Consider the following 23,193-nt stretch of genomic DNA (forward strand, 5'->3'; position numbering starts at 1 on the left):
CAGACGGTAGCGTTACAGATATGAGGTGCTGTGGAGTGTGGCTCAAGCAGTTTACGATTTAAGAGACAGACATTTTCCAAGAATGACAGCAGAAACTGAAACAAACCAGAGCTGAGGGAGTCTGTGAGGCACAGAGAGAGAAAGAGGTTAGGGCACTTCAGTATGCTTCAGGAGCCCGAGAGAGCTTCGCCAGAAGTCAGTGCTGCAGCTGCGTGACACCTGCTGAAATGTGCACGAATTTGGGAGCCAAAGAGAAAAGCAGCGCGAGGACCCTGAGGAGAGGGAGCACAGGTGAGAGACCAGGGAGTATGTTACGGCCGAGAGAGGGGTGTGTGGGCAGAACAAGGGCAATGAGGCTGGCGGGGAGGCAGGGTCAACTCATCCCAGGCAGTGAGGAGCTACTTAAGTCTTTTGAGAAAGACACAATTGTGAGAAAAATCAGTCCAGTGGCAATGCAGATGGACTGTGGGATGAAAATGGTGGCAGGAGGCCATTTCAATAGCTCTGACAGAAGATAATGAATTCTGGAACTAGGGCAATGTCACCCAGGATCACAGGAAGAAAAGAGAGAGGCATCCAGGAGGCGGAAATAAAAGAATCTGATTAATTAGATGCATGAGGTGCGGAATACAGAAAAATGTACGGGTTATTTTTTTCCCACGAGGAGAAGCTGGGTGTTGGGAAGATGTTTAGGTGCGGACAGACTTAAGGAAGCACAAACTCTGGAGTCAAACTGCCTGGTTTCCAGACCAGGCTGTGCCACTAACTGGGTGATCTCACAGAAGATATCTGACCTCTCCGTGCCTCCCTCACATCATTTGTAAAATGGGGATGATAATAATAGCACCTACCTTGTGGGGCTGCTGTAAGGATTAAATGGGTTAACATTTATAAAGCATGGAGAACATAGGGAGTGCCATATAATGTTTGTAAATAAATTTAAGATGGGATACAATTTAAAAAAACTGACTGGGGGCATCTGGGTGGCTTGATTGGTTGGGCGTCTGACTCCTGATTTCACCTCAGGTCTTGACCTCAGTGTCCTGGGATCAAGCCCCAAGTTGGGCTCTACATTCAGTGGGGAGTCTGCCTGAGGATCTCTCTCTCCCTCTGCCTCTGCCCTTCCCTCACTCGCACTTCACTCTCAAAGATGTAAATAAACTAAAACAATAAAGAGACTGACCAGATAAGGGGGAAAATTGCACATACGGGAAAGAAAGGATATAAAATTTGGGACAAGATCCAGAAACGGGGCAGGAGGGTGAGTCCAGTAAGAGGGCAGTGAAAGGGGACAAGGCAGAAGAGGACGAGCCCGCAGTGGGCTGGATGTAGGCATTCGCATCAACAGTCTCCAGTTTCTAGGTGGAAGAGGGAGGCCGGCTCTGGGATAATGACTGAAGATAAAGGGGGAGTGAAAGGATGGGGTTAAGGAAAGTACTAAAGGTCTGGGAATACGCCCGGGAGCAACGAAAGAGCTGATTTATAGGAGAGCCTGGCGGAAACTGGATAGTATAAATGTATAGCGGTACCAATCTCTACTTTGGGATGACTCTAACAGAGCTCAGCCTAGCCATGGGACTGAAGGCACTTATTAGAACTGAACAAGAGGTGGGGACTTACAGGCATAGGGTGGTGAATGCACCATGGAGCAAAGAAGCTGCAGATACTTACAGAAGTTACATAAAAGGGGATCTAAGTTGGATGGGGAAAAAGTATATGGGTCTGGAAAATGCAAAGGAATCCAATTGCCTCAGATAATGATGGGGTTAGTGCATAAGCGATTAAGAACTAAGGATTAGAGGTTACACAGAATATGGGGCACTGCAATTAAGATGTTAGAAGGAGAGTGGGATGGTGATGATGGGGGCCAGGCGATGATGATGGTCAGACTCAAAGGGTGGCAAGAAAAGTAGGTGTGAACAAGAGTGGAAACAACGATAGGAAGTAAACACTTTAAAGAACAGGAAGCTACTGTATTTGATGGAACTGTAGAAGGAATATGGCATAACATACCTTGTATAAAAATAATTCATTTTTATTTGAGAAGGTGAAAATGCAAATTTGATTTAAGACAAATAAAAAGCATTCTGAACATTACAGAGAAAAAAAGCTAACAATACTCACTATAAAGCGATGAAGTCCATAGTACAACAGGATATCTGCTAAGGTAAAGTTATATCCTGTAAGGTAGACTTTATCTTCAAGATATGAATTAAGATCCTAAAAGAAACAAATAAGAAACAAAATTTTAATTGAAAAATAAGTAATAATTGGGTGGCTCAGCCAGGTAAGCATCCAACTCTTGATTTCAGCTCAAGTCATGATCTCAGGGCTGTGAGACTGAGCCCCACAACAGGCTCCACACTCAGCACGGAGTCTGAGATTCTCCTTCTTCCTCTGTCCCTCCCCCTACTCATGCACATGTGTATACGCTCTATCAAATAAATAAAATCTTCCAAAAAAAAAAGAAGACAGTAATTATAAAGTTAACTACCATATCACTGGACTTCAAACATTTAGAAGACTATGAGAAAACAAAACACTCATTTTTAATTTGATAAATTTAATCCGACATTAATAGATTCAGATTCATTCAAAGGAATGGATCATATACCAGTCACCTCATTTTTAAAAATAGGGTAAATGTTATTAGTCTAATTTTATTTTAAAGAAATAAGAAAACATTAAGAAATACTATTCAAAATGCCATCTATGAGCATTTCAAAGATACCAATTTTGGGGGGGGGGCAGAAATAATTTTGTAAATTATGTTGTTACATTTACTTTTTCCATTAAAACATAAAAGCTCTTCAACAATTTCTCTTAAGAGGATTATAATTTATTGGTTTGCTGTATTTTTACATATGTATATTAAAAAATTTTTAATTGTAATACAATCATGTTTCCATCTTAGCCACTTTTAAGTGTATAATTCAGTACAATATCAGGGGTCTTCACACTGTTGTATAACCAGTCTTCAGAATTTTTTCACCTTGCAAAACTAAAACTCTATTCTATTAAACAACTCCCCATTTCCCCCCTCACCCCAGACCCACTACCACTCTTTCCGTTTCTATGAATTGGCAACTTCAGATGCCGCAGGTAAACGGAACCATAGGGCATTTGTCTTTCTGTGACTAGCTTATACTTAGCATAACACCATCAAGGTTCAGTCATGTTGTTAACCTGAGTTAAAATTTTCTTCCCTTTTGGGGCTAAATAGAATTTCATTGTTTATATATATACCACATTTTGTTTATCTAGTCATCTGCCAATGGGCCCTTCTAGGCTATCATCAATAACATTGCTATGGATGTGGGTGTACATACATCTCTTTAAAGCCCACGTTGAATTATTTTGGGTATATATCCGTAAGTAATATTATTACACACACATACACACACACACACACTAATTCTTCTTTGATCTTTCGAGGAATCAGCATATTGTTTTTCATAGCAACTGCACCATTTTACATTTTTAACTAGGTTCTTTGTTTTTTTGTTGCTTGGCCATAGGAGTTTTTTATATATTTTAGATATTAATTCTTCACCAGTCACATGATTTGCAAATATTTTCTCCCATTCCATGGGCTGACTTTTCACCCTGTTGATTATGTCCAGTGATGCAGAGATGTTTAAAATTTTGATGTAGTCCAATTTATCCATTTTTACTTTAGTTGCCTATGCTTTAGGTGTCATATCCAAGACATCACTGCCAAATCAAATAACATGATTTTTTTTTCCCTAAGTTTTCTTCTAAGAGTTTTATAGTGTTACATTTTACATTCAGGACTTCAATCCATTTTGAGTTAATTTCTATATATCATGTAAGGTAACATTCCAACTTCAACTTCATTGTTTTATAACTGGAGATCTAGTTTTTCCAATACCTGTAAGACTCCACAGTTTTTTTAAAAAATATTTATTAATTTATTTGAGAGAGCGAGAAAGAATGCAGGCATGGGTGTGGGGGAGGGGCAGGGGGAGGGAATTTTCCAGCAGATGCCATGCAGATTGTGCAGCCCCATGCAGGGCTCCATCTCACAACATGTGAGATCATGACCTGCCAAACCAAGAGTCTGACACTTAACCAACTGAGCTACCCTAAATGATTCCAGGTGTTTTTGGTTTTTAGAGATTTTATTTATTTATTTGACAGAGAGACAGAGATCACAAGTCAGCAGAGAGGCAGGCAGGGGGGCAGAGGGAAGCATCCTCCCCGCTGAGCAGAGAGCCTGAATATGGGGCTTGATCACAGGATCCTGAGATCATGACCTGAGCCAAAGGTAGAGGCTTAACCCACTGAGCCAGCCAGGCACCTCAAAAGACTCCAGTTTTAAACACCACTTAAACCTACAGAAAGTCCTTTGCCATTTGTTCTCCAGACCACAATCACCAAAAGGCAATGTTAAGTTATATACACAAAAGAATTCATTTAAAATCTTTAACAACAACAACAACAACAAAATACCTCTAAGCACTGAGCTCCCTCAATGGTGAATAAACAGTTTTGAAGAAAAAAAAGAATTAAAGTACATGTTAAAAAATGAAATAAAAAGCTTAAGAAATCCTAATCCAAATCAGAAGTAAAGTCTGACAGAATAACATGAATTAATCAATTACCTCCCAGAGAAAATAAAAAATGTAGATTAAAAAAAAAAAAATCACATGAATACTTTGGGTTCCTCTCAAAATTAACAAATAATTTAACAGCACAGGAATTCAGGATGCATTGATTAAGTTGCATTCAAATCAAATGAAACAAAAGATTCCTATAACCTTTAGACAAAGGTTTATAAATCAGTTACATGGTTTATTATCAGGTCTTCTCACAGGCTCCTCCTCTAAGGACTAGTTACAGAACACTGCTCCGTGGTCAATAGCATTTATTCCAGAAAAACGCCTTAAACTGTAGAGAACATTTTGTTTTCTCAAATCACATCCCAAATACCTGGCACATGGTAGTTCCATGTATTTGCTGAATTGAATTTAATCTCTTTGAGTATGCCCATGTCTTCATCTAAAGACAGTAATTTTCAAAACGCTATATAAACATGGAGTTGCTAGGGTTGGTACAGATGAGGGCATAAAGGAATTGGATAAAAATAGACAAATGCAGAAAAATCAAAATAAAATTTGGGTACGGAGGGTGAAATAGACTGGCATATAAGGAGCTACCACTTAAATTCTAGAGTGATCTGTGAATGGAGATGATTTCTCTCCAAGTGTTTTCAAATGAAACAACCTGGATAAAGTTAAGAATAAAATAAACATATCTTCAATTTAATTTTAAGAAGCATTTTTAAAAAACGTCTAAACTAGTAACTGAACACTGCTCTGTACAGTGCATATTTTCTTAAAACAAAATCCATGCGTAAGTTTTTGTTATAGAGACTCTCAAGGTTGTCGTCTTTAAAATGTCTTTAAAATTAAAATTTTCCTGGGGAACCTGGGTGGCTCAGTGGGCTAAGCCTCTGCCCTCAGCTCAGGTCATGATCCCAGGACTCTGGGATCGAGCCCTGCATCAGGCTCTCTGCTCAGCTGGAAGCCTGCTTCCCTTCCTCTCTCTGCCTGCCTCTCTGCCTACTTGTGACCTCTCTCTGTCAAATAAAATCTTTAAGAAAAAATAAATAAATAAAATTAAATAAAATTAAAATTTTTCTGATTAGTGATATAATTCAAATCTTCTCTGCCATATCACAGAATTTCATATATTCAGAATATTCACAGAACATTCAATATTCATTTGTTTTAAACAAATCTTTCACATGCCACTACCAAAGTTTAACAAACATTTGCCCCTACAGCATTCTACCTGAGGTTTTGTTTCCTAATTAGTATTAAACTTATTAATAACATTGAAAAAGCAAGTAATAAATAGCTATATATATATTCCCCATCTAGATGCAAAAACTGTTAGTGTTTTGTAATGCCTGTCATTTTGAAATTATATATTACCTTAATTATGAGCCATTTTAAAACTTAGAATAGCGGTTTTAGCCTGAAATGGAACTTTAGAGAGTAAGAAACTAAGTAATACAAAGATAAATAGCGTGATATTAAAAATGGGCAAAGAATGCATACAAGGAAATTTTTAAAAATTATTTAAATCCTGGTATACCTACATGAGGCAATACAAACAGGTTATCAAAAAGACAGCATCAATGAATATTTTGCGGACATGAAATGACGTTCGCAACTGTCAGTGAACAAAAAAAATGCAAGTTACAGCAGCCAATAGCGGCTCACTTTTAAAACACACACACACATATCTATATGGAAAAGAAAAGCATGGAAAGAACATGAAGGGATTTCAATAAATATCTGACGACCAAGTTTAAGTGTTATTAGCACTTCTCTCTTGGTGGGACTACTAATGCTTGAGAGTTTTTTTCCTTATATTTAAAAAAATTTCTATTAACAAGTATATACTGCCTTTAAGATAAAAACAGCAAAAAGCAAAAGAAAAACAGAAAACAACATTTTCTCATCTATGCTCATATGGCCAAAAATCACACTGCAGTCCATTATACATACATTTGTCTCCCCCACTGGTCTAAGCCCTGTAGAGGCAAAGACTGTGTCTACTGGGTCACTGTACCACTGCCTTTAGAACTGCAACAGGCCTAGCAGCACAGGTACAAGTAAGGAAACTGGCAGAGCAAAGATGACAACCAAATAACCTGTTCCTTACACACTTCAAAAGTGGCAATATCTCTAGTCAGATTCTCTTCACTGAAATTTCAAATAATATTTACATATCCCAGATACAACATTTTGGTGGAAGTACTTCCATGTTCTTAATACCCAATCTCTGAATACAACTTTGAACTTATAAACCTAATTTGGAGAAATCCTGTTCACATCTTTCAGAATGAAGTACTTCATTACTATCCTTGTTTCTGGAAAATTTTAAGAGATAGTTATATTTTATTTGCCTGAAATCCCACATTCACTTAAAGGGAAGACACGCTTGCTTTGCTCTGGAAAGGCTGCTGAGCATGGCAGAGGACAGTGGGAGGGATCAGTATGGATATTAATTAAGCACGTATAGTTGGTCAGGATAGACCTATAAAGGAACAAGGTTGGAAATTCATTTTTTATCAGTTCTCTTGATGATATCTTTCAAAAATATAGCTTAAACCATTTCCCCCAGAGCGATCAATGAAAAGCTTTCAGTTCTATGAGACCTTCTTTCACAACTTATATTACCAGTTTATATTATAATGGGAACAAAATTACAAAACAGAAGGGATTCCTGCAGTGATATGTGGTTACCTGGATATCTCTAAGGTTCCTTCAAATTCTAAGCTTCTATTAAAAAAATTTTCTTTTGATATGCTTTATTTTAATGTAAATAATTAATAAAAAAATATCATTTAGATTGTTTCTCACTGCTGGTGACTCTGGAGCCATATTCAGCTTATACCTTATATCAATAGATTCTTTTGTTCTGATTTTGCTTCTTTGGAAAGAAAGTACAAATCTTAAAGCAGTAAGTCTGAAGGAAAAAAATGTGTTGTTTTTTTTTTTTTTTCCAGATCAATCTAACAGGTTTTTTCAGTAGCTCCAATGATTCTGATTTACTTCTTGCCTTCGAGAAAGTACTTTACTGCTGAGTGGAGAAACTAAGTATTAAGACATTAAAAAAAAGAATCATACAAATAATGGTTGACTGTGATGAGTGTTAGAAAGAAAAAGCATATAGAACCAGGACCCACATATGTTAGAGAGAGGTGGTCAAAAACATTTCTGGGGAAGGAACATCTGAGCTGAGATCTGAAGGGGGAGGGCAGGCAGAGTCTGTTTCCAGCACAGGTAACAACAGGTACAAATTACCCTGAGGTAGAAGGAAACAAGAAGGCCAATGGCTTCGGCTAGTGAATCCCAGGGGAGAGAGCTTCCTGCTACAAACAGTTCATGCGTTTTAACCTCTAAAGAGAAGTCACAATACCTTCAAAAGAGTGCGAATATCGTCTTTATTGGAGTGTCCATCTACCCGAGTTACCCTGTATTCCAACCACTGCTGAACGATTGCTTTTTCTTCTGCAGTGCTCCCCAGCAAATATTCTTTGTTGGCCTGCTTGACAAGATGAGCTGCTATAGTAGTGAGTCCTGTTAGACTTGGACCATTGTTTGTCTGAAGAACTGGAATCTTAAAAAGAAAAAAAATTCTTTTGATAAATTTAAAATACAGATCTCAACAGGACCTCAAGTTCTAAGGACTTGCTAAATCCCTCACTGGTTTTTCAAATGCCCTAGGATTCTACTCTAAGATACTAAGATATTCAAATGAAAATCAGGAAAATTGTAGTTAAGATGTTATTTACAATTTGATAACAGATGCTTCAAGTGAAACCAGTAGTAACATTGCAAAAATCAATGTTTCTACATTAATTCATAATCATGCATACACAAGAGGAAAAAACAGAAATCCCAATAATATTGTATTAATTCTGATCAAGATTACCAATATCCTCTTTTAGCAAGATGAACATACTTAAATAAACCTGACTTCTATAATAACAAAGGGATATGATTACAGTAATGCTGACTTAATGTCAATATAGTTAGAACTACCAAATGAGATCTGGGCTGGTTTTAGTGATAAGCGATCTAATATAATTATATCTTGTTAACACAGGTATGGACTGTGACAATGACTTGGTTGCCATGAATCGCGTATCTACCAATTTTCGAATCATTTGGAGTGAAGTCACTGTTGGCCAGTATTTTATATCTAAAAAACATTGCAAAATATAATTGGGGCCATTGATAATAGTCTGGGCTTCAGGTAATCATCTGAAAAATAGTCCAGTTTTTGTTTCCCTTATTAGAACAGCAATACAAAGACTCAGATTATAAGAAATTGACAATTAATTTAAATGTTCTTGATGCACAACCAAGAAATTTAAAGCACAATGAGAAATTTTTAAAAAACGGAAGGTATCATCTGATGGGGAGACTGACCAAGTAACAATATACAATATACAACCTAAACGACCCAACAAACCAAAAAAGCCTATTTTCTTGGGAAGACTGGCTGATTTCTGCAGTCACTAAATAGTACCTTGTATTTGTAAAGTGATTTACACTTTGCAGGGCCCTTTCATGCTCACCTATAGGTCAACAGGACTCTGCAAAGTATACAAAGATATTAACCTTTTACAGATACAGATTCAAAGGTTACCTCCTACAAGTCCAAGGAAGTAATGAAAGCCACTCTCTGATTTTCCACTTCAAACCTACTTTCCATTTACTACTTAGCTCCTAGAATTTTCACTTTTGCCTTCACATTCAAATGAAGCCTCCACCTCTAAGATCACGAATAATATCCTTTTAAAAAATGCACTGAAAGAAAACAAGAAAACAAAAAAACCCTCTGGGGATGCTGGTTCTATTCTATTTCTTGTTGTTTGGTTCCTTGTGTGGTTACCTACCTGTGTTCACTTTGTGTTAACTCATTGAAATTTATTTGCTTTTCTGAAGGTATGCGATACTTTAAAAACAAAAAAGAAAAACAAACAGAAAGAATTTGCAATCAATGAGCGTGTAGGAGAAATGACATTTAATTCTAAAGAGCATTATTTGTAAAAATAAATGATCCACCATCCTACATTTCTGACTCAAAAACTTCCCTGGGTGGCTCAGTGGGTTAAAGCCTCTGCCATGATGTTCAGGTCATGTTCAGGTCATGGTCCCAGGGTCCTGGGATTGAGCCCTGCATCGGGCTCTCTGCCCAGCAGGGAGCCTGCTTCCCTTCCTCTCTCTCTCTCTGCTGGCCTCTCTGCTACTTGTGATCTCTGTCTGTCAAATAAATAAATAAAATCTTAAAAACAAACAAACAAACAAACAAACAAAAAAACCCTTCCCAATTAACCTCCTCATGACATCTTCTAAGTTGGTGAGTAATTTCATTATCATCTTACAGACAAAGAACCAAGGTCACCTTCTTTGTCACAGCAAAATCAGGGTCTGGATAAGGTAAGATTGACTTGAAAGTCCCTTCTCTTTCCTTCCTATAGCCTAAAGTACACAAATCTTATGTAGTTGCAATTGTGGGATATGTACTTTTTCTACATTCATTTTAGGATGCCATGGTCTTCTAAGTAATCATCGTCGATGGCTAGTAAGTAATATTATAATGTGCTGATGTACCATACTAAACTCTACATATACTATATTTTTTCTATAAATAAATACCTATGATAAAGTTGAAGTAATAAATTAGGCACTGTAGTATGAGATTAACAGCAATAACTGATAATAAAGTAGAACAATTATATCAATATACTCTAATAAAAGTTATGTGAATGAGGTTGGTCTCTCTCCATATATTCTACTCTACTGTGCTCACTCTTCTTGTGATGATGCAAGATTTCAAAATGCCTATATAATCAGATGAAGCGAGGTGAATCACGTAGGCATTTTGACACAGTGCTAGGCTACTCCTGACCTTCTGATACTACGTTAGAAGGACAATCATCTTTTTCTAGACATGGCTACCACGGGTAACCAAAACCACAGATATCGAAACCATGGATGGGGAGGAGATACACAGATGGGTGACTACTGTATAACTGGTAATGTTGCAAAGAATGCTTTATTACTTGATGTGGAGAACAAAGGCTAAAGAAAAAAACTAAATTTCCTTAGAACTTACAGCCCAATGACAAGTCCTCGAGACAGGCAGAGTGACATTCCTCTAGGAACTCAACTGCCTCCATCGATGTTAATATTTTGCTAAAGGCAAAAGGCAACCTTAGCTTAAGAGAAGCCTGACCTCCAGAATCCTGTAAGTCTTCTTTAACAAATAAAAATCCCTTTCAAAACTTCTTTATCTCTACCCCCCAGGATATATGTTAGTACTCAACCTCCAAGCATATGGCCCACTGATATATGTCTGAAAGGTCTCATGACTAAGGTTTTACTAGACAGTAATAAAAGATCTTTTCCTAACAAGAGCTAGCACTGCAAGATCCTGGAAACCTTGCTTCCAGATTCGAGACTAATGCTATCCTTAGACCTCTCCCAACTTGAAAGTATATAATCAGTCACTCCTCACAACTCCTGTGCAGCTCTTTTTGCCCATGGGTGCTGTCCCTATGCTTAAATAAAACCACCCCCTTTGCACGAAAGATGGTTCAAGAATTCTTTCTAGACAATTTGCTCCCAAACCCCAACATTTTCACACCATTGCTGGCTTACTGCTGTCAGTTGTCTCTTCCCCACCAAAAACAGACCGAATATTTTTATTTATTCCCATCCCTTTCACCAAACATATAAATAGAAATAGAAACTTTTAATAGCTGCCCTCTGCTAAGATCCCCCCTCACCAAAAAAGTTTCAATTAAAATAAGAAACCACACTCTGAACTCCACAAAGCCCTCACAACTACCCTCAAACTATAATTTTGGGCTTATTTCACATTGTAGTATTTTTCATATTGGTCTACTCCTTGTCCCAAACTTCCCAATGTTTCATAATTTTGGTCTCACACGCTTTAAACACCAGCTTTTCTGTGAAGTTTACTATGAATTCACTCTCACAGTCAAAATTAACTTTCTCCTCCACATTCCTCAGCAACGTCTCCTCTGTTTAGTATGTGGAGGCCAAGAAAAACAAGGCTGTACCCACCTCAAGTTTAGCCTTGACATAAGTACAGCCATCTTGGCCCTGGCAGCCATCTTAGGGCTCTGTGACTGGTAAATGACCCCTGGCTCCAGGAAGACTGACCAAAGGTTTTGAAAACAACACAGCATACCAAAAACCAATTAGGAATAGGATAGCTTAACGAGGTAATAAGTCAAGTCAGGAGTAGGATGGCTTGATGTTGTAATAAATCATGTCAGAAATAGGATAGCTTAACACTATAATAAATCACAAGAACACAGGGATGGCGATCGTGGCCCAATCACCTACTACCAAGTCTACCCCTACTCTGTCTTTAAAAACTCTTGACCGTAATCTGGTTCGGGGTCCAAGTCCCTACTCCGCTGTGTTGGGTATACTTGGGCCCAAGCTTAAGCTTGTCAAATAAACCCTCGTGTGCTTGCATTGGTGTTGGCTCCTGGTGGTCTCTTGGACACGAAACTTGGGCATAACAAGTAGATGTTCTGTCCTGCCTTAAGTTAATTGCCAATGACTATTTCTCATACTAGGTAAGCTTCCTGAAGGCAAGACTCATGTCTTGGCAATGTTCTCTAAAAAACAGAAACCAAACTAGGGAGCAGTGGGTGAAAGAAAGGAATCAGCATGAGGCCAGGGGAAAAAGCAAAAGCAGGTGGCCTGGCCTCCAATCAGTGGGTTCATCTTAGGCGAGCCCCAAGACCTTCCTAGGCTTCAGTTGAACTTACGTGTAAAAACTACACTAGGACTGCTTTTAACATAAACCAAACGAGGGGCTCCTGGGTGGTTCAGTGGGTTAAAGCTTCTGCCTTCAGCTCAGGTCACAATCTCAGGGTCCTGGGATCCAGCCCCACAACGGGCTCTCTGCTCAGCAGGGAGCCTGCTACCCCCCCCCCTCTGCCTGCCTCTCTGCCAAATTGTGACCTCTCTGTGTCAAATAAATACATAAAATCTTTGAAAAATAAATAAATAAATAAATAAACCAAATGAAGAACAGAAAAACTAAAAACAAAAAATAAACATCACATGGAAAAAATCTCAAGGAGGAGGCAAAAATGTTACCTATCCAAAGTAGTCTCCTTACAATCATTCTCATTTTCTAATGCTTTCCAACCACGTTAAACAACGTTTATGAATGAAACACAAATGTTCTTCACTGTCCTGAGAAATCTGAGTCCTTATATCTTACCAGCTTCATACTCTATTAACCTTCCCCTTCATTCTCTGCACGTGTCACACAGAACCTGTACTCTGAAAAACCTTCCTTGAATCTCCCACACTGGACCCAGACCAAGTATGTGCTCTCTCGGCCATCTCGGCTTCAATGTAGCATTTATCACTTACTGTAATTAAAACAGCAGCAATCTTTGTCTACCCAGGTGAAAGCCAAGGTTCCTGGGAGGAAGGAGTGCGTCCGTCTTCTCAATCACTGCTGCATTCCCCAGTCCCAGCACAGTGCTACCTGACACCGGTTAGTTCTCCGGAGTAGCCGCTGGACACTGAATGAAAACTAAGGTTACGGTACGTGCTGTCACTGAACCCAAATACGGGGTCCTCACATCGGCCTAAGGGCTCTCTGAGGGCCCTCCTCGCTTTCCTAAAACAGACGACAATTTCCCAGGAGGAAAAGTTCAGGCAACGCGGAACAAGGCAGATACCCCTGAAACCCTCAGGAGCCAGGGCCGCAGGAGACCGAGAGACGCCAGCCAGCCCGCCCTGCGGCGCAGACACGTGGGGAGCAGAGCCGCTTCCTCCGCCTCTGCCGGCCTGCCCATCTTACCTGGGTTCAAAGGGCCCGCTCTTATCCCACCTCTTCCCCTCCACGCCGCCCCGCTTCTCACCTGGCGCTCGCCCTGAGCGCTGTATTTGTTCCCTTTACTCAGCCCCAGGGATTTCTCCAGCAGCGTCAACTCCGCGGCCGCCGCCATCTTCCGGCAGGACCTCCTGGCAGGGGCGGGACCAGGACAGCAAGGACTTCCTGCATTGGCTGGGAGGGAAGGCCCGCTCCCACAAACGGCACCAGCTATTGGCTGAACGCAGGGGGGGGCGTGGAAAACGTGCCCGAGCGAGGAGGCGGGGCCAAGGTAAGGGGCGGGGCGGAATGATGGGTGTATGACAGGTGGAGAGGTGGTGACAAAGAGTTCTGTGAGTTCTTGGAGGTCTTGAGGAAGTTTTGGCATAACGGGCTTTGGTGTTGCAGTAGACGGACTCTGCCCATTACTAGACAGAAGGCTGTTGTCCTGGTTGGCAGAGTTAACTGGTTAGCTAATTTGGCATGCTAAGAGACTTTTTATGCATAATTGGAATCGACATTTACCATAGCTTGGCTTGGGAATCTCTGAATTTGGACAATCAAATTAAATAGCCAAGAGTTCATGGTCTATTAGGAATTTCTAACAGGGTGTTATTCATGGGGATTTTAATTGTATTGGAAAAACAAATTTTTCTTCTTTCAATATACAGCTCAATAGTAGCAGAGCATTAAAATTTAAAGATTATTTACAGAGCACTGGGTATATTAGATATCACTAAGCAATTCCTGTGGCCCAGGAAAATCAGCCATCAATAGTTTTAATGATCTTATTTGTAGTACTACAAAGAAAAGGATTGATGTAATTTATGTAGCTTTTATCAAGTGCATGAGAAATGCACATAACATCTTCCCCTTGAGCTGTTATATGCTTATGTCTTTAAGTAGAAAATGGGTAGTGTATGTTGAAGCCTGGACTACTTCCAAAAGATTTCTGGAATTTTTTTCTCCACATTGAAAAGTGAATAAACAAAATGTGTATTAGTCTGAGAGAAATGAAGTACTACAAGGTAGCTCATCACTAATTCAGAAATATGGCCATTTCATAGGGAAATGCTGTCCATGTATGATACCTTCCCTACCCCCAAATACTTAATGAGTTAACACTGACAGCAGAAGTAAATAAATATAAGGAAAAGGAAAGTTGGTCAAATCAACATAAACAAAATACAAAGGAAATTCCAGTGGAAGTGGATTATTGCACATTGATTTTCTATTTTCCATATACAGAGAATTGAATGACTATTTCCTTACTTCTAAAAAGGCCAGTTCTCTGAGAAATTTCACCTGTTTTCAGTATTTAGGTTCGGGTTCTGCTTATAATAAAACATTTTTAAAAATTCCATAGTTATATAATTCCAGTAGACGGTATGTAAGTTTTGACCTAAATGACCCGAACTATGATTTGAGCTCCAGGATAAAAAAATAACTGAATGGATAGAAATGATAGAAAATGATAATTTGAGGGAGTAAGATTTGATAAATAAGTAGGATATCATCTTTAAATTTATCCAGTTCAAATGATTACAGATAGATTTTGTAATTAAAAAGAAAATTTGTTTTAATGTGGATAGAAACTTCTTCCGTTTAAGCTCTGAAGTTTTTTAATATTGAATTTCTTTTTGTTTTCTGGTATCCTTACTTTTTTTGTGGATGTTCATGTATGGGATGGGGGGAAACTGGTGAACCCATGCAGTGCTTCTGAGATGAACGGGAAGGGAGATGGTGCCAGATAAAAGAGGCAGATTTAAACTGGATTCCAGGAGCCAGAGGTTCCATACTCCATTCAGCACTAACTGGTTGGGTCTCTCTAGGCAGGCAGTTTCCCCAACTATAACCCCAGTGGGCTTGAATTCTATCTGGTTCCTTTTCGTGTTGACATTATGTCTTTCAATGTTTAAGGTAAGCACACATATTTCACTTTTTGCCTTAAAGTGAACATGCAATTTTGTATACTTTTCCCTTAAAGTGAATACGTGTTTTTGTACCACTAATGTAATTTTGTAATTATAATTTTGATATGTAACTGCACACTAAAGTAATTTTGTATGGTTGGCTGGAAAGTCTTTTGTTGTGGCCAACTGTGACATATAAATATCACAGCTTGCTTGTTTTAAACAGAGGTTAAGGGTGGCAATGGAGGGATATGGATGTCCCTGTCATATTCTCTATTCTTAATAATAACAGATGAGAAAGAGATCAGAAGTGCTTCATATGGACATGGCAAGCTTCATGGGCATGCAAGCTTAGAATTGCCCTGTGGTTGGTTTAATGCTCTGCTGTTGCCATCTTGAATTAATTATATATATAGTATTTTTTTTTGAGAGAGACTGAGAGCATGTGTGCATGCATGTGTGCATGCCTGTGTAAGCTGGGGGGAGGGGAGTTGTGGGCAGAGGGAGTGAGGGAGTCCTGAACAGGCTCCTTGCCCACTATGGAGTCCCATGCAGGACTCAGTCTTACGATTCTAAGGTCATGACCTGAGCTGAAATCCAGAGTCAGTCACTTAACCGACTGAGCCACCCAGGAGCCCCCACCACTCCCCCATTATAGTTTTTTTTTTTTTAAGGACCCTGCATTTTCATATTGCCGTGGGCCCCATGACTTATATAGCCAGTCATGTATATAAACCTTATTACCTTTGCTCCTGAGTTTAATAGACCAGGGAGATTCCAGGAAACATTTGAAGTTTGGACATTCCATGTCCAGTGCTTGAATATGTCTTTTAAAAATGCAGATCTATTTCAGAAACTTCAACTGGCTGCCTGTGTACCTCCTTATTTACCTGCTCAGGAACCCAGAGGGAAACGAATCCTTGCTGAGCACTGTTGAGTGTCTGCTCAGTGTGCTAGCATAATGTATATCATTCAATCTCTACAAAAATAGTAGAAGATGTGTGACCCTCCAGGTATGATTCAAGTCAGGACGTTTGGATACAATCAACAGTATCTACTCGAGGCAGGAAGTACAGAAGAGGATTTTAGGAAGTTCACAATAATGTTAGGCTGGAGGCTAGAGAAATAATCTCAAACCTAGGATTCCAAAACCAAGTTGGAGAATTGGCCTGTTGAGGAACTTCTACCATATGGGTCATGGCTACAAAGTACAAACACCAAAAATTAGATGTTACTGCAGTTACCACTGCTAACAGCATCAATGCCGCTTCTGCCTCAGGAACATGACCTTCAAATCATTGGGAAACTTCTCTTTCATCATTACGTGTGGAAGCTGGATGCCCAGGCCACTAGCTTTTTCAGCAGAAATGGCAGGTCCATGCACAGTGGCTTCCTAACATTCCACACCTCTGGATCAAAGTTCTGATTGCAGAACTTAGTCACTTGTTTGTGTCCAAGGCTGTAAGTTAATCTAGGAAATTGAGTTTTGACTTCTATATTCAAGGGGAATTGATTTTATCTTTTTTAAATAAAGATTTTATTTAATTATTTGATAGAGAAAAGAGAGAGAGAGAGATCACAAGTAGGCAGGGCTGGAGGGAGAGAGAGAGAGAGGGAGCAGACTCCCTGTTAAGAAGAGAACCAGGACCCTGAGATCATGACCTGAGCTGAAGGCAGAGGCTTAGCCCATTGAGCTACCCAGGTGTCCCTGATTATCTCTAGTACCATGACTAAATGATGGACATAATGGAGGTAGTCATTATACAATGCTTATCTTCTCTGCACGGTAGGAACAATATAACTATAAAAAACTATAGCTATTTGTATAATTATCAAAAGTGGGGAGATAAGATGAAGAACATATGGAACGGAGACTAGCTTGCTGATTGGTGTTGGTTAGAAGAAAAAAGCTATTATTTCACATTAGGTTCTGAAGGAGCAGGAGGGAAGGAGAAAGAAAAGATTTCTAGCAAATTCCAATATTGTTCATAATAGGTAAGTGATAGGCAGTATCCCCAAGAAGGGAGGGGATTCAGTTACTATATAAAGGTATTATTCTAAAAGTAACCATAGAGCAAATACATAAGCTGTCTTAAGCACCAAAAGAAAGAGAAAATGCAAGCAAATAAAGCAGACCATGTAAGTGGATGGCTGTATGTCTGCCTGTACCCATTTAACAGAACTGAGGCCAAGTATATGATTATATTAATAAATATGTAAGTTTAATTCACCTATAAAAGAAAAGGATTTTTTTTTTTTGTATTTACTAGAGAGAGAGAGAGAGGAGCATGAGCAAGGAGGAGTGGCAGGTGGGGAGGGAGAAGCAGATTCCCCGGTGAACAGAGAAACCTGACACAGGGCTCCATCCCAGAACCCTGAGATCATGACCAGAGCCGAAGGCAGATGCATAACTGACTGAGCAACCCAGGTGCCCCAAAAAGGATTTTAGAACTGTCTAACAAAGCAGAATTCACATGATGCTGTTGACAAAGCACATCCCACATCCAAAAGAACAAAGGGGACTTTATAATGCTAAAGGCTACAATACAGGATAAAGATAAAATAGTGATTAATGGGGGCGCCTGGGTGGCTCAGTGGGTTAAAGCCTCTGCCTTCAGCTCAGGTCATGATCGGGGTCCTGGGATGGAGCCCCACATCGGGCTCTCTGCTCAGCAGGGAGCCTGCTTTCCCCCCAACCCCCCCGCGCCTGGCTCTCTGCCTGTCAAATAAATAAATAAAATCTTTAAAAAAAATAGTGATTATTGTTCCATACCCAGAAATATGAGAAAATTTTTACCAGGAGATACAATAGGAGATGGCAGGGGAAGTAGAAACTCAGGAATAATAGGAGCCTTTACTATATCTCCCTCAATCTGAGACAGAGCAAGCAGAAAAAAAAAAAAAAAATTAGGAACAATATAAAAAATCCAGAAAGATAAGGAGTAATTTAGAACATAAACATATGGACAAATCTCTGAAACCTGATAGAGGAAACACCTCTGTATTAGCTTATGGCTGCTGTGACAAATTCCTACCGTTCTGGTGGATTAAAACAACAGGAATTCATTTGTCGCATTCTGGAAATTAGAAGTCCAAAATCCGTTTCACTGTACCAAAATGAAGGTGTCGGCAGGCTGCATCCTTCCAATCAAGGCCAGCATCTTCAGATTTCTTTCTGTCCCATCTTCTCATACCCTTCTCCTTTGTGTGTGTCAAGTCTCCCTCAGTCCCGCTCTCATAAAGACGATTATAGTGGCATCGAAGTCCCAATTGGGTAATCCAGGATAATTTCCCCATCTACAGATCCTTAACTTAATTATATCTGCAAAGACCGTTTTTTATATTCCTTTATAGAGTAATATATTTCCAGGTTCTCGGGATAGGACCTGATATGTTTGAGGTCCCTGTTAGCCTCCATACCTTCCTTTCGAGTGCATAGGAGCATTCATGAAAACTGATTGCATCTTAGATCATGAAGAAAAAAATAAACTTGAAAAGTCATAAATCCTAAAGAATAAAAATAATTTTTGACCACAAGGCAGTAGAATAAGAGACTAATAAAAATAAAAATTTAAAAAGACTTCTTTTAGAAACATAAAAACATTGGAATAAGCAACTCTTGGATCAACGAGGAAACACAGGGTAAAAAAGCAGAATCTTGTGGATCTATGAACACAGTTATGATAGGAAAATTTATATTGTGAAATATTTATATGAATAAAAGTGAAAAATAAATCAAAATAAAATTGTAGTGTAAATAATTTAAAAAATAAGCCAGGGGAAAGCACAAGGGAAGAAGTGATAAATGTAGAAGAATTGTGTAAGAAAACAACAATAACAGGGGCGCCTGGGTGGCTCAGTGGGTTAAGCCTCTGCCTTCAGCTCAGGTCATGATCCCGGGGTCATGGGTTCGAGCCCCGCATCGGGCTCTCTGCTCAGCGGTGAGCCAGCTTCCTCCTCTCTCTCTGCCTGCCTCTCTGCCTACTTGTGATCTCTGTCTGTCAAATAAATAAATAAAATCTTAAAAAAAAAAAGAAAACAATAACAAAAGAGTAGAATCTATGAATAAATTCAAATTGCAAAAGTTGAAAAAGTCACAAAATTAACAAACCACTAGCTAGTATGTAGTGGAAAACATAAAAAGAAGAAAGCATAAATACACAGAATTAAAGTGACAAGGGCAATAGCCATCCTAACAGAGAGAATTTTAAAAAACACGAGATTTACTTTGTAGAAGCCTCTGTAAATAAGTGTAAACTTAGATGAAGTTTCCTACAAAAATTGTTTGAACTTATTTCTAGAAAAATGCAATGTAATCAAATTGACACCAGTGAGAAAGATACCCTAAAGATTCCATAGTAATTACTATGGAAGAAGTAGAGGAACTAGTGAAAGAGCTGCCTGGCAAAAAAGCACTAGTTCCAGAAATGTAGATCATGGAATTCTACCAAAGTTAAAGATCACATTATCTTCATGCTGGTTAAACTACTCCAGAGCAAAAAAGAAAAACTTGGAAATTTGATTTACAAAGAGACTAAAACATTGATCTCTAAACCTGTCAATGGTATCTCTCTAAACCGGAAAACAACAGAACAATCTCGGTTATAAATATATGCGTTAAAAATAATAAACAAAATATTAGCAAATAGAACCCAATTACACATTAAAAATACATAATGAATACGCGGAATTCATTCCAAGAATTCTAGGGTGGTTCAACATTAGGAAATCTGTTAATATAATGCATCATGTTAAAATGGCTAAGGAGAAAGATCATATAATCATCATTGCAGGCTCAGAAAAGTCATTTGACATTATTTAATACTCATTCATATTAAGAACACTCAATAAAATAGGAATTTATGTGTGTGTGTGTGTGTGTGTGAATGAGTGTGTGTGTGAGTGCACTTGTGTGCCAAAATCCCAAAGGTAGAGTTTGCTTTTTATTTAATAGGAGAACATTAGAAGCTTTCTTGTTAAACTCAGGAAAAAAGCAGAAGAACTCACCATTTCCACTATTTCATAACACTGTGTGAGAGAGTTTTAGCCAATGCTTTTATTTTTTTTTTATTTTTATTTTTTTTTTAAAGATTTTATTTATTTATTTGACAGAGAGAAATCACAAGTAGATGGAGAGGCAGGCAGAGAGAGAGAGAGGGAAGCAGGCTCCCTGCTGAGCAGAGAGCCCGATGCGGGCCTCGATCCCAGGACCCTGAGATCATGACCTGAGCCGAAGGCAGCGGCTTAACCCACTGAGCCACCCAGGCGCCCTAGCCAATGCTTTTAGATAAGAAAAAGTAACTGGAGGCATTCAAATGGAAATGAGAGGTCAAAATCTATTTGTAGAGAATTTGATTTTATATTTTGAAAACTCAAGATAACCAATGGAGAAACTACAAATAAGAGAATTTATCAAAGCAGCAGATTATAATAGCAACATAAAAAAACAATAGTTAGAAGTTGTAATTAAAGCAAAGATCCCATTTGTATTAAATTTAAAAAAATGGAGATACAGGGGTGCCTGGGTGGCTCAGTGGGTTAAAGCCTCTGCCTTCAGCTTGGGTCATGGTCTCAGGGTCCTGGGATCTAGCCCCACATCGGGCTCTCTGCTCAGTGAGAGGCCTGCTTCCCCCCTGCCCCGTGAGCCATTCTGCCTACTTGTGATCTCTGTCTGTCAAATAAATAAATAAATAAATCTTAAAAATAAATAAAAAATGGAGACATAAAAACATAAGTGTTAGTCACGTGAATAACAATATAAAAACACAAAGCTGAAAAAGTACAGTTGAACAAATGGACAGACATGCCATATTAATCGATAAATTGCCAATTTTTCTTTTATTAATGTGGTGAATCACAGTGATTGATTTGCAAATATTGAACCACCCCTGCAGCCTGGGAATAAATCCCACTTGACTGGGGTGAAGAATTTTTTTAAAGTACTGTTGGATTTGATTTTGGTGGTATCTTGTTGAGAATTTTTGCATCTATGTTCATCAGGGATATTGACTTGTAATTCTCCTTTCTAGTGGCGTCTTTGTTTTGGAATCAAGGTCATGCTGGCCTTGTAGAATGAGTTTGGAACTTTCCCTTCCATTTCCACTTTTTGGAACAGTTTGAGAAGAAAAGGTACTAAGTCTTTAAATGTCTGGGAGAATTCACCCGGGAAGACATCTGGTCCTTTTTTTTAAAAGAATGTATTTATTTATATGAGAGAGAGAGAGAGAGAGAGAACTATGCGGTGGAGAGGTCAAGGGAGAGGGAGAAGCGGACTCTGCATGAGCAGGAAAGACTGATGTGGGGCTCCATCCCAAGATCCCGGGATCATGACCCGAGCCAAGGACAGACATTCAACTGACTGAGCCACCCAAGTGCCTTCAAGTCACCTTTCTGTTCTCAAGCCCATAGAGTTCTAACTTCCTGCTATTTCCTTTTTCTGTGAGTATGGTGGACTGATGCATGCTCTTTTCTTTTTCTCAGTGGGTTAAGCCTCTGCCTTCGGCTTGGGTCATGATCTCGGAGTCCTGGGATTGAGCCCCGCGTTGGGCTCTCTGCTCAGAGAACCTGCTTCCCCCTCTCTCTCTGTCTGCCTCTGTGCCTGCTTGTGATATCTCTCTCTCTGTGTCAAATAAATAAATAAACTCTTAAAAAAAAAAGCTTTTTATTTATTTATTTGACAGAGGGAGAACACAGCATGGGGAGCATCAGACAGAGGGAGAGGGAGAAGCGGGCTCCCTGAGCAGGAAGCTCAAAGAGGGACTCAATCCCAGGACCCTGAGATCATGACCTGAGCTGAAGGCAGACGCTTAATGACTGAGCCACCCAGGCACCCCTGATGCATACTCTTCACTCAAGAGGCATAAGAAAGAGGAGAAAGTGAATTTTATTTAAAATTAAAATCATGTGTTATAATGAACACTGGGTCTTATAATGAATGAATCATTGAACACTACAACAAAAACTAATGATGTATTGTATGGTGACTCACATAACAGTAAAAAAATGAAAAAAGTAATCAATGAATATATTTCTTAGATGGATTGGAGATATCCCTGTCAAGGTAGCCCGACTCATAATAAAAATAACTTGAGGATCTGATTTTGTCAGATGGAACACTTCTCTAATCTGTGGTTTTAAATCCACAGTACCTTAGGATACAAATTGAATGTCAAATGAAATTAATTTGGCAAGTGGAACATGAACTGGCTGACTTTCCTTTTCAGAGCAGGCCTGACAGCTTTCTGTATGTCATATTGGCATCTGTTAAAATGAGCTGCATATGCCAGAAATTGTTATTGTATCATATTGCTCTTAGCAGTGCCTATCAGAAAATTTTCAGATTTAGGAGAGAGCTTAGCTTTCTATTTCAAAACATGTTGGAGTTTTGAACCCATGTTCAAGTGATGTTAAGATGTTAAGTGACATCAACTGTGAGGTGAATAGTGCTGTATGTACCATGTGTGCTGGCTTCTCTTTGTCACAGAGACCTTCTGTTAAGCCATTATTATGTGCCAGGCACTGAACCAAGCACTAGGGACACATTGATGAGCACCCCTCCTCCCCATCAATCTTAGGGCATCTTGAGGGAAGAGACTAAAAGACAGATAATTGCAACCCTGTCGTAGATAATGATTGGGAAGCAGAGTTAAAGGCAAGAAGAAACAGAGGGACACTTAAGGTGGAACTTGGGGGAGGAGGAGGGTCAGGGACATTTCCAGGAGGTCCTGGTACCCAAGCCAAGACTTGAAGGATGAGAAGATTGGTTGGTTGGGACAGAGATAGGGTGGCGTGGTGTTGGGGGAGAATTCTGGGTGGTGGGAATTGCATGTGCAAAGACTGTATTTGCGAAGAGAACATG

General features: G+C 39.2%; 1 protein-coding gene across 3 annotated transcripts in view; it reads right to left on the minus strand.

The window, feature by feature from the left end:
• The window catches only part of EEF1E1 (eukaryotic translation elongation factor 1 epsilon 1), a 32,946-nt gene extending 19,326 nt beyond the window's left edge, over window positions 1-13,620 (minus strand). For all 3 annotated transcript variants that reach the window (XM_045066972.1, XM_004753685.3, XM_013056819.2), the window contains exons 1-3: window positions 13,472-13,620; window positions 7,957-8,157; window positions 2,125-2,220 (exon numbers count right to left, since the gene is read on the minus strand). In XM_045066972.1, the coding sequence (XP_044922907.1) occupies window positions 2,125-2,220; window positions 7,957-8,157; window positions 13,472-13,558 (384 nt within the window). In that variant the 5' untranslated portion in view covers window positions 13,559-13,620. The remainder of the gene's footprint in view (window positions 1-2,124; window positions 2,221-7,956; window positions 8,158-13,471) is intronic.
• Window positions 13,621-23,193: the final 9,573 nt, after the last annotated feature.

The sequence above is a fragment of the Mustela putorius genome, unplaced genomic scaffold (genome assembly GCF_011764305.1).
Source record: "Mustela putorius furo isolate JIRA1106 unplaced genomic scaffold, ASM1176430v1.1 tig00003870_pilon_pilon_pilon, whole genome shotgun sequence".
In the NCBI taxonomy this organism is placed as follows: Eukaryota; Metazoa; Chordata; class Mammalia; order Carnivora; family Mustelidae; genus Mustela; species Mustela putorius.